Here is a 12,706-nt window from a genome sequence, read left to right on the forward strand (position 1 = left end):
TTTTGCCTTTCCTGGGCCCGGGCCTCACTTTCTGACCTGTAGAGCCAATATTACCCAATCCCCTCAGTTACTGATCCTGATGAACCCCACGGAAACCACACCGGCAGCTTTCATGCTTACCTGTCTTCCCATTCCTTCTCACCTTCTGGTACCTGAAGATTTTCCTCCACTCTGTCAAGGCCAGCTGGGCATTAAGTAATGCATTCAGTTTTATCTAGCGTGTCATGGTGCTACAACAGGAGGGCTGTCATGTTATCTTAGACCATGTATTGCCAGACCAAAACTCTTGGTTTCATTTTCCTTTTAAATCAATAATCTAGGTTGGGCGGGGTGGCTCATGCCTGTAATCCCAGCACTTTGGAAGGCCAAGGTCGGTGGATCACTTGAGGTCAGGAGTTTGAGACCAGCCTGGCTAAGATGGTGAAACTCCATCTCTACTAAAAATACAAAAGTTAGCTGGGCACAGTGGTACATGCCTGTAATCCCAGCTACTCGGGAGGCTGAGGCAGGAGAATTGCTTGAGCCCAGGAGGCGGAGGTTGCAGTGAGCTGAGATCGTGACACTGAACTCCAGCCTGGCAACAGAGTGAAACCCCATCTCGATAAATAAATAAATAAATAGCTTATGTATTAAATACTTGGCAAATCCCTGTTAGTCAAGTGACTCAGTTAACCAGACATACCATTTCCCAAACTTGGTGGGGAGGATAACATTTGATATAAAAGCATGTATTTATTTTTGAAATAAAAAATTCTGTAATGGCTATCTTCCTTTTGTGAATAAGCCTTTGAAAGACTACTCTGAAAATGAGAACTCACAATTTGATGCCATCTACCTAGTGACAAATTACCTTTCAGACATTGAATATAATAGTTTAATTGAAATTTCTTGAATGTTCACTATTCTTAAGAACAGTGAAATGAATCTCTTGTGTAAGATGGTTACTCAGCCATCATCACTGCAGGCTGCCATGCAGTCACCTTCTAGGTGGTATTGTTCCAGGATACACCTAACTTGAGTCCTTGCCGTCGTCTTCTTTGGTGAACCCCAATTTTAACACTTCTTTAAATTACAGTTCATTGCTGATCCTTAGCACAATGTCTGGAACATAATAAGCACTTGTTATAATATTTGGTAATTGACTCATATTTATAGTTAATACTAATTGCCATTTGATGAAAGCTTTTTGTGCTAGTCACTCGGCCAGGCCACCAGCTTGAGAAAAGCTACAAACTCTCACCATCAGCACATGACTTCTATCATCTTTTCAAGCCTCAACTCGAGGTACCGGTACACTGCTTTGTTTTCCTTTGCTTGTCACAAATGAGGTAATTTGATATTGCAGTTTCTAATACACCCCTTTCAAGTGTGCTAACAAGACAGGTGGCAAATGGGTACTTTTCTAACTAAGGTTCTGTAATAAATAAAATTGTGGTATATCTTCCTGGGGAACCAATTACTACATTAAAACCTATGATAATAATGGATTTTTCATCAATCAAAAATGCAATTTGTAAAGTGAAAATCAATCTATTTTAACTGCTGATGCCTCACAGCAATAGAGAAAATTTCATCCAGCAATTATAATAAAACTATATGATTTATCAGTTGAGTACGACTAGCAATTCAGGTAGAAATCAGTCTTGTCCAGCCATTTTCTGGCATTATAACCCCGGGAAATTGACCTTCATTTTCCTTCCACAAAAGGATAAGCTAGTTTACTAGGCAATAGGCTCCCAAGCAGAAAGATAGACAGCGTTTGTCCCTTGCAGACGCCTGAACTGACTGATAGATGTGACTTGCGTTTGGCCCCACAGCAGGCTTGAGAGTACAGATTGGGAAAGACCACGCCTCTCCTCCTCTAGGTGGCGCCTTGTTTAAAAATGAGTTACTGAACATTTGGTGGTGGAGGTTGTAAAATAACTACAGTGTATCAGCTAGGACTTTTCTGATTGCAAGTGACAAAAACAGTTCAAACCAGCAAAAGTAAAAAGATGATGAATATACTGGCTTATATATCTAAACCTTGGGGGATGGGAGGGGAGGCTGCCTTTAAGATTGAGCTGAGGACCTGAAGTGTTGTCTGGGTCTTCACATTAGCCTTGCAACTGATTTCTGCTTCTCCCAGTGTCTTGGTGTCATTCTCTGAAGGGAACACAGCTACAGATACCCAGAGAATCATCCCAACAGCTTTACCAGAGAAAAGAGGGCCTTTCCTGCCAGTGTTTCCCAGGAAAACATAATACAATTTGGGAAGGCTTCAGAATGGCTCATCTTGAGCCATGTGCCCACCTCTCAACACATCACTTGATTGACCAATCACTAGGCTGATTTTTCTGCTCATCCTTGTAGTCAAAAGAAAGGGCCACCTTCTCTAATAAAGTGAAGGTGGAGAGTAGACAACCACAAGAGGCACAATATACACCTACCAGTCTCTCTCTCTCTCTCTCTCTATATATATATATATATACATATATATATATATATGATGGTGTGTGTGTGTGTGTGTGCGCGCATGTGCGTGTGGGGGGGAGTACACATACCATTTTACACCATGAACACACCATTTTACATACCATTTATGCATTTTAATGTGTAACATAGTATGTATATATATATTCTATGTATGCTTGTATTTAAGAAGATAAACTTTATCTGTGAACATGTATGCATGTATATGTTGGATACATGCATACATGCATTTTTCATATATGTGCATATACTGATTCATAAATATGAATGAATATATTGCATGTATATATCACTTCAATGTCTACACAGAAGTGTGGTCTTTCCATAATCCCACCCACACTCCTAGATCATAATTACCCAATGAATGCCTTTTCTATCTTTTTCTATACTCCAGAGTAAGTTAATTCCAGCCAGATAGACCTATGTATTAACCATACATGTGCCTGAATTTCTTCTCTGGAAGTCAGAGGGTCACACAGACCTGGGGCAGTACTTCAGGGGCCACTCGGAAATGGGGAGTTGTGTCCACGTCAGGGGTACTTAGAGAGAAGCATTATCAGAAGTGACCACTTACATAGTATGCAGGGCAGCAGGACTAAAGTGAGAGCACTCCAAGACTAGGTAAACAGCCAAACAAAAAGAAGAGCCACAAGATTAGGACTAAAGATATTGGACCCAGAGAAAGGTATAAAATGGATCCACCAAGTGAGAGGCAATGATGATTACCAGCATAGACATTAGGGGTTCACTGTGGCTTTTGATGTAGTGTCCCTGGCCTACTGGGAATGATAGGGGCTGAATGAAAATGCACAATAAATATTCTGAACTTTTGCTTTTTTACCCAACTCTACTTTTTCTTCTTCCTCTGTCCCATCCAGATCCTCCTCCAAAGCACATGTCTCACCTCTCCCATAAAAGCTTCCTGGAATTATTCCAATACCCACAATGGTATCTGACCTTCTCATTTGGCACTCGATCATAGATTGTCTTGAGATATGGTCATTGATTGAGAGTTGCTATTTCACAACCAGGCTGAGAAGCATAGTCATCTCTTCTCCACTCAAAAAATATATCCTTTCATACTTGGGGAAAATGATAAATTATCCTTAAAAGGACAAATCCAATATGCACATGTCAAATTCATTTGGGAGTAAGAGCATGACACAGACATGGTGGTAGGGGTGGGACTGTCAGAACAAAGGCTGAAATCAATGAGGAGGGTGGTAAAAAGTCACAGTTTTGATTCATTACATGTTAACTTAGCTGTCTCCTTTTCTATAACAATTTAATAGTCAAATTTTATTTTGCTTTATGATTACATAAATAGGACTGTTCAGATTTTAATTAACAATTAAATTGATCAGTTTGAAACTTTTGGAACATACATTTGCATATAATTGCTCTCAATATACTTATGTAAAACCCGAAGCCTCTATTTCCAAATATAGAAAACCTATTGATGTCAGCTTTAGTTACATGTGTACATTTATTTAAATGTGTGAAGTGTGTGCTTTTATTGCCAAGAAAGTCGGCTCTCTTCCTTAATTGTTACTATAACCATAATTTGGGAAATTCTATTGCAACATCAATATGTTATGCACATCTTTAATTAGGCTAGTGCGGCCTGTCTGTCACAGCAACTGATCCTAAATATTCCTATTTAGTCTACTTGAGGTTTTAAAATGTTCTCATATTTTAAAGAGGCATACTTCAGCCTCATTAAATTGTCGAGTAAGTCAGTATGCAACCCCTGCATTTGCTTTCTGTGTTCTGGAAATCTTGCATCTATCCACTTGGCACATTTCAGACATCCAGGGAAAGGGCGCTGTTATTCCCCAAATACCAGAAATCCTCTGTAGCCTCAGCATCTTAAAAGGCAGATCCTATCAGATCTGAGGAAGACATCTGTTACCCCCAGTGATTACCAAAAAGATCTGGTCTTGGCATCCTATTGATCATCAGATCATTTACTGCTGGATCCTCTCACCTAGCAGTAAATGCAAATAAATTGCAGGTTGCTTGCCCTGAGCAATGTTTTCACACCACACAACAAAAAAGACAACACAATGACTGAGTCCATGGTAGGAAACTACAAATGGAATATAGCCTGAAGTTCATTTCCTCCTTTTCCCCAAAAATCTGCCATCATCTCAACAGGGAGGAAGTTCAAGTTTACCTTGAACCAAGTCCTGGACTACCTTAGTCCTTTATACCTTCTCTGTCTGCTACAATTAATAATTTAAAATAAATCGTATTTGTGTCAAGGAAAAAAATGGGGTTTTAGGATATTGTCAAGCATGAATATGTTTTTAATTTTTTTCTGGAAATACACATGGGTGACATATGCTTTTTACTATATCCAAGACCTGTTGATAATACAGTAATTCTGCCATAATGTTATAGGTGGAATTTCCATATTGTCAATTTTTAAAATGAAGGATTGCATTATAGATACAGTAATGATACAGCAGGGAGGTAAGGGCTGGGTCTGTTGCAAAATCTAAATCACTCCTGATCCAAGCTTTGATTTGACAACATGATTGCTATCAGCTTAAACATGTGTTGATGAGGAATTTGGCACTCCGTGGCTAGCAAAGGCTTTCAGAATTTTAGCACTCACAGTTAGTTGGCACTCATTTTCCTTTCTGCTTCTCAAGATTTCCCCACCCCCAAAGAAAAGACTCTTAGCTTGCACTGGTTGAGAAAGTGAAGGGGAGACTGGGTAAAGAGTTAAAGCCAATCACCAACTCTGCTATATTTAGATCATCATTATTACAGTGGGAAGGAATATTTTAATCTTCCTATTTAACTGCTTTATAACAGTCATCACAGTTTTCACGTGTTCCTTTTCATGGGTCTAAATCAGGGAAAAAATAAACAATTTGAAATATAAGCAAAAGCACATCTCTCCTGTGTTCCTTTTAATTTTTTTATTTCCCCTGGGAACAGATGATTTTTAAAAAGAAGATTAATTGATACAATGAAGCAGAGCTTAAACTGAGCATAACTTACTATATGTGGGAACTTCAGGATAGACTTTCATAGATTCACAAGACCACCTATATTTTCAGTTGTGCCAATTCAAAGGACCAGACTCATCTATTTTTAAAAGATAGCTAAAGAATCAGATTTTGCTACTAAGCAACCCTATACTTTACAGTGTCCACTAGATGTTTGACCTAATTCTGTTGCCTCCTACTCCACTTTACTTTAGACAGTAATGAAGAGATATTCTTTCTTGTAATCATTTTAGCTCATAAAATCCATGTCTAGTTATGGCAACTTCTGGCCAAGCGGAAGCATCAGGCAGTGAAACCACTCTCAACAGCCTTCATGTTTGCAGATGCTCTAGGTCTGGAAATCACTGCTGGTGTGCCTGCATATGTAAAAAAATGCTAAGAAGTTTAGTGATTTCCAGAAAGCATATGCATTTAAGAGGAAAGAAACTTCTAAGAAAACTTTAAGCGCCAAGATCTTGAAATAAGTAGATCAGTTTGGTGATCACCTGACTTGGTTCAGCCAAGCGTATTGACCTTCTCAGGATTAGAATAGAATGAATAGGGATATAATGTATGACAATCTCTAAAGCATGGTTTTGTGATCACTATTAAAACTATTTGCCCTAGAACAATGAACTCACCACCTATCATTTCAGCTATTTAACTTTGGATCTTGAAAGCTTTATCATACTGTGTCTCTTATTTAATGCAACCATTTCCACAATGGATTGCACCTGAGGACACTATTGGTGAGAACAAATGCACAATCATTTGTGAGTAAGAGCATGGCACAGACATGGTGGTAGGAGTGGGACTGTCAGAACAAAGGATAAAATCAATGAGGAGGCTGGTAAAAAGTCACAAGGTTTTGATTTCCTCCTGATGTAGCCTCGAATACTTGAATTCAGGAGAAAATTGTCATTTTCTTCTAGCATTCGAATGTTTTTAACTTTCATGCAAAATTTTCTGCTCTATCACCTGCATTCGTGTTGCAATACGGGGCCTCCCTATCATGCGTAGACCAGGACTAGAGGAGTAAGTTGTCTATGTGTCTGTTAGTCTTTGTATAAAAATCAAATGCCTATTTCAAATATTCCTAGTTTACTTTAGGTAGCTTAATATCCCATTCATTTCTTCTTTTTAGTCATTTCCTGCTGCTGAATTAGGTGAATTGCTTTGTACGATTTCTTAACCATAATAAGCGGTAAATAAATATTCTTCCTGGGATCAGAACATATTTTTAATTTTTCAATAAAATAGACATACAAGAAAGTCCAAAAACCATAATTTATACTTAATAAATGAACTATGAACATCTGTGTAACCCCCAACAGGATCAAGAGAGAACATACTGCTAAATCCCCAGAAACCCATTCTGATCACAAACTACCCACTCCTCTCAGAGGTAACTGCTAGACTCCCTTTCATGACAATAATTTTCTTGCTTTTCTTTTCCTGTGTTGGTTTACTGCTGTATACGTCCCTAAGCAACATTATTTAGTTTTGTCTCTGCTTGTGACCCATAAACGGAACATAACTGTACTTTGCTTTATATTCCATGTCTTCACATATACTTGCGGTTTCTTCATTGCCGTTGCTATATGACATTCCAGTGCATGTGGCATGACTTTAACTCATTCTCCTACTCATCAATATTTAGGTGCATTCTAGGTTCTGGCTGCTAGAAACAATGCGGCTACATGTTCTGTCCATGCCTTCCAGTGCACAGGTTCATGAGCACCTCTGATGTAGATATCCATGACTAGAAATGCTTGGGCATGCAGCATGTAAATCTTCAACTTTGCTCAATACAACAGGGAAGCTGTTTTTTCCAAAGTGGGCATTGCAATGTTTACTTCCCCTACAAGTATACAATAGTGTCTGTTTTCCACATCCTCACCAACACTTGGTATTGTCAGACTTCTTAATTTTTTGCCAATCTGGCATTTCGTGTATATTAGTATCTCCTTGTGATTTTTAATTTTTTTCTCATTGTAAAACCATGATTACTAATGAGATTGAGAACCCCTACATGTGTTTACTTCCCCAAGGCCAGAAACTTTAAAATGTACATATAAATTCAGGTACTCTGGACTTTGATGATTTGATATTATTCATACTGAACACTTCATGCCATACTGGAAAGTATAGGGAAAGCAAAAGAAATTCATTCATTGAATAGCAATTTGGAGCTGGGAACCTCAAATACTTTGACCTGTTTTATCTTTGAAATAATTTTGCTAGGCTTATGTTGTTATTCTTATTTGCAAAATAAGGAAATTGAGGCTCTGAGGTTAAGGAAGTTACCCCAAAGCAAATATATAGCTTAAGTTTGTTAAGTATTAGAAATGACACTCACACCATGCCTGTATGCCTCCGGAGCCCAAATTCTTTCCAGTAACTATATTTTCTCCTAAGAAATAACCTTTGCAAGAGCAAAATAATATTCAATATTCTTTTGTAAAGTCATATTAAAAAGTACATCAAAATAATTTCACAGATAGTCTAGTTAATATAACCAATTAAATAACTGCATCCATAGGTCAGTTTTTCCTTTCACACTCCAAAAGTCAATTGATCAACATTTAAACAAATGAAAGGGTCTTTGATATTTGACGGAATTTCCCCTATGAGAATAATTCGTGAGACATTTTAGTCACATGTTTCATTTTCCACCTGTGACAGGCACTTGTGAATTGATTAACATCGTACGGTAGTGTTATAGAATATTAAATGACAGCAAGAAATAAAAGTAACAAAAGACGAGAGTGAGACAAACTCGCCTCAAACAGATACATTTTTAAATAGGTAATCAATTTACTGAGACACTCAACAAATTCAAGCAACAGACATTTTAAAAAATTAATTTAAAACCAATTAAAGGATAAACATCAAACAAAGATCCTAAGAATTTATTAATGGTGCATTTTTTTTTCAACTACAAAGTTCTAATAAAAAGCCTGTAAATCCTGCAGATATAGAAACAATTTTCGAAGAATCAAATTAACCAGAAGCAATGACTCAGATACAAGATTGCCTACAAAAGGAGATAGACCAAGCTTAGCATTCTCCCAGAATGCTAAGAATAACTCTTAGGATAGGAGTAGCATTCCATGCATGACTCTACCCTCTAGTATCTTTACAAAATGACCTTTCAATGGGATCTGAGCCGAGGCTTTGTCTAGTGATGTAGACACACTGGTAGCTTGTACCTTTGTTACCAACAGGCTTGGACTTTGTGTCTCTGAATATTAAACTCACATTCATCCAACTCCATAGAAATGAAGAGTGAAAAATTTTATTAACCACTTCTATATACATCACATATTTTGTGAGGTTCATTATTTTTATTTTACTTTTAAGGCAAATGGTCGCTTGCAAGAGTGCCAGCATCCTGTGCACTTTCTAGTTGTCAATATACCTCCATCCTCTCCTGTACTACCAATTGGCTACAAAGATTTAAAGGTTCAGTGATTATAGGATTTACATGATTTTAACCCCTTTAAATTTGAAAACTCTTTAAATCCCATTATCTCTGCAGCCACTGCAAATTTTAAAATCAGCTTGGCCTTTTCTAGCTCCAGGTCTAAGGATTACAGAGTTTTAAGGAGTATAAATGCCTTTTTGAAGTTCTATAAAGAGCTCTCCCCACCCAGTTGACCTACAGGAAATCAAGCCAGCCAGTTCTCCAGCTGGTGACTGCTGATCAGAGCTTCTAAATGGAGAGATATGTACGTTATGTCACAAACCACCATGAAAACAAGTAATTGCTTCCTTGACTCCATATGAAGCCAGTGAATCAGAAGATTTAATGTAGTAGGGGTGACAGATTTAGACATTTGTCAGTAAATGTCTAAGAATAATAAACCAGAAGATGTTGTCAGGGACCCAAGCAAGCTCTCCAGGGCAGAGAGAGTAAGTTCAGTGAGTTGGAAGCCCTCCTGCTCCTAAAGAAAAGCTGTTACCATGGATACTCTCCGACTGCCAGGTAACTCTCTGAGGTCTTACCTCTTGTGTCTTCACATTTATGTATCCATAGTGAGTTCGAAGGGGCCGCCTGTATGTGTAGGAGAATGGTATCCACTTTGTAGCAGGCTGTCCAAAGCAGTTTAGTAGCAATGGGAAATTCACTTCATTTACAAGGCGTACAACCAGCAGGAAAAGGAACGCTGCTATGAAGCTCACAGCAATCACAGACTTTCTCTACAAAACATTAAAAAAAAACGAAAAAGAAGAACGAATGACTTTCAACCAAAAGCAGTCACAGAAAGAGCTTCCTTTATTCCTCTCTTTTTCTTTCATAGGGATCAAAGGATTCTGTCATTCAGGATATTTTACTTGAAAACAGAAAATAATTATTTGGTGACCAGGTTGTCCTAGTATGCTGGGCTGCTGAGAACAAGCAGAGCTGCTTTCTTAGACTCTTCCATTGCCTCTCCACCCTTCCTTATCTCCTTATATTCCTTGTAAGCTCCTATTCAGTTTGCAAAACCCAAATCAATGACAGGAAACCTTTTCTAATTGCTCAGTCTCCTCCTCACCATCCTGCTTTGACCCCCAACCTATCCACTCTAACAGAGGTAAAGTCCCATCACTCCCAAACTTTAAAGACACTTCTATTGTTGTACTTTTTCACTGTGTAATTATTTATGTGCTTTTCCTCCATGTATTTGCGAGTTCTTAGAGAACTGGAATGTACTGTGTCATCTTGATCTCTGTATCCCAGGCTCTTAACATGGTACCTTACATGCTACAAGCATTCAAAGAACATTGAGTGAAACTAATGAATGAATAAATAAATGAATGGATGTTCACATTCTTGTGGACACAGTATCACTATCATTCATTCTTCTGTTTCTGTATCTAGCACCCACCATGAGTAGAAAATTCTGCCTGTGCTATAGGATATGCAAAAGTAAGATTCAAAAAATGAGAGGGAAAAAAAATTGTGCCAAGCGACAGAACATTCCTCTAAGTGTGCCGCCATGGAAGAAAAGCAGGAACAACTGCATCTGATTGAGATGGGAGAAAGGAGAAAGCAAAGATGTTTTTGAGATTGAGCTTCATAAAATGCATGTGTTTCACTTGATAGGGACGTGTGAACAGAGATTTCTAGACAAAGGAAACAGCACGGAGACAAGAATACATAGAGTTACTCGTCGTTACAAACTATTATAGTAGTTTGCCCTATTGAAGCACAAAGAAAGAGAAAAAGCTAGAACACAAATGATAACTATATGCTGAATTGTCTCAGATATCAAGCTAATATATCTATACTGAGTTTGCTAGGTTATGGAAAGCCAAAAGACATTTTTTTCTTTGCTTATTTGTTTCGTTAAAGGGTACAGTTGGCTGCATAAATGTCTTCTTTTGAGAAGTGTCTGTTCATATCCTTTACCCACTTTTTGATGGGTTTTTTGTTTGTTTGTTTGTTTTTTCCCTGTAAATTTCAGTGCCTTGTAGATTCTGGATATTAGCCCTTTGTCAGATGGATAGATTGCAAAAATTTTCTCCCATTCTGTAGGTTGCCTGTTCACTCTGATGATGGTTTCTTTTGCTGTGCAGAAGCTCTTTAGTTTAATTAGATCCCATTTGTTAATTTTGGCTTTTGTTGCCATTGCTTTCAGTGTTTTAGTCATGAAGTCTTTGCCCATGCCTATGTCCTAAATGGTATTGTCTAGGTTCTCTTCCAGGGTTTTTCTGGCTTTAGGTCTTACTTTAAATCTTCAATCCATCTTGAGTTAACTTTTGTATAAGGTGTAAGGAAGGGGTCCAGTTTCAGTTTTCTCCATATGGCTATCCAGTTTTCCCAACACCATTTATTAAATAGGGAATCTTTTCCCCATTGCTTGCTTTTGTCAGGTTTGTCAAAGATCAGATGGTTGTAGATGTGTGGTGTTATTTCTGAGGCCTCTGTTCTGTTGGTCTATAGATCTGCAACCAACAAGCATATGAAAAAATTCTCATCATCACTGGTCATTAGAGAAATGCAAATCAAAACCACAATGAGACACCATCTCGTGCCAGTTAGAGTGGTGATCATTAAAATGTTAGGAAACAACAGATGCTAGAGAGGATGTGAATAAATAGGAATGCTTTTACACTGTTGGTGGGAGTGTAAAGTAGTTCAGCCATTGTGGAAGACAGTGTGACAATTCCTCAAGGATTTAGAAATAGAAATACCATTTGACCCAGCAATCCCATTACTGGGTATATATCCAAATGATTATGCATCATCCTACTATGAAGACATATGCACACATATGTTTATTGCAGCACTATTCACAATAGCAAAGACTTGTAACCAATTCAAATGCTCATCAATAATAGACTGGATAAAGAGAATATGGCACATATACACCATGGAATACTATGCAACCATAAAAAAGGATGAGTTCATGTCCTTTGCAGGGACATGGATGAAGCTAGAACCATCATTCTCAGCAAACTAACACAAGAACAGAAAACCAAATGCCACATGTTCTCACTTATAAGTAGAAGTTGAACAATAAGAACACATGGACACAGGGAGGGGAACATCATACACTGGGGCCTATTGGGGGTAGGAGGCTAGGGGAGGAATAGCATTAGGTGAAATACCTAATGTAGGTGATGGGTTGAATAGTGCAGCAAACAGCCATGGCATGTGTATACCTATGTAACAAACCTGCATATTCTACACACATATTCCAGAACTTAAAGTATAATAAAAAAAAAGAGAAGACAGTCATGAGTTATGATCAAAGATCATTGTTTAAGATGCTTTGGAGCAGGGAGAGAGTAAAAGTGACTAGTTAGGAGGCTATTTCCCAATTGCCTAGGACAGAGGTAATGAGGGATGGAAACGAGGGCAGAAGCAGAGAAAATACCAAGGTAGGAAAAAAATGCAAGAAACGTGATTTAGGTGGAAGAAATGGAACTTGGGCTACTGACAGGACAGAAGTGGCTGATGGAAAATTCAGAGATGCCTCAGATTTTGAGTCTAGGTGACTACAATATTATGGAACATATTAAGAGAAACCAGTGTTGTCAGAGCAGGAACTAATTTAAGATAGTAAAAAATATAAAGCTCTTCGCTTTCTAGTTTTCAGGGACTGTCAAGGAGTCAGGTGGAAGGTCAAGTCTAGAGCAAGAAGGAACATTGCTGAAGCCATGAAGTGCAGGGTAAAGACACAATAAAATCTGTTTTCATATAGTTGGGCTGGGCCCTCCCAATTCTTCTTCGAACTTAAGAA

General features: G+C 38.1%; 1 protein-coding gene across 2 annotated transcripts in view; it reads right to left on the reverse strand.

Moving 5' to 3' along the window:
• Positions 1-12,706, reverse strand: part of ST6GALNAC3 (ST6 N-acetylgalactosaminide alpha-2,6-sialyltransferase 3) — a 570,108-nt gene that overhangs the window by 317,902 nt on the left and 239,500 nt on the right. For both annotated transcript variants that reach the window (XM_032297084.1, XM_032297085.1), the window contains exon 2: positions 9,480-9,674. In XM_032297084.1, the coding sequence (XP_032152975.1) occupies positions 9,480-9,674 (195 nt within the window). The remainder of the gene's footprint in view (positions 1-9,479; positions 9,675-12,706) is intronic.

The sequence above is a fragment of the Sapajus apella genome, unplaced genomic scaffold (genome assembly GCF_009761245.1).
Source record: "Sapajus apella isolate SASKATOON/1434 unplaced genomic scaffold, GSC_monkey_1.0 scaffold36, whole genome shotgun sequence".
Taxonomy (NCBI): domain Eukaryota; kingdom Metazoa; phylum Chordata; class Mammalia; order Primates; family Cebidae; genus Sapajus; species Sapajus apella.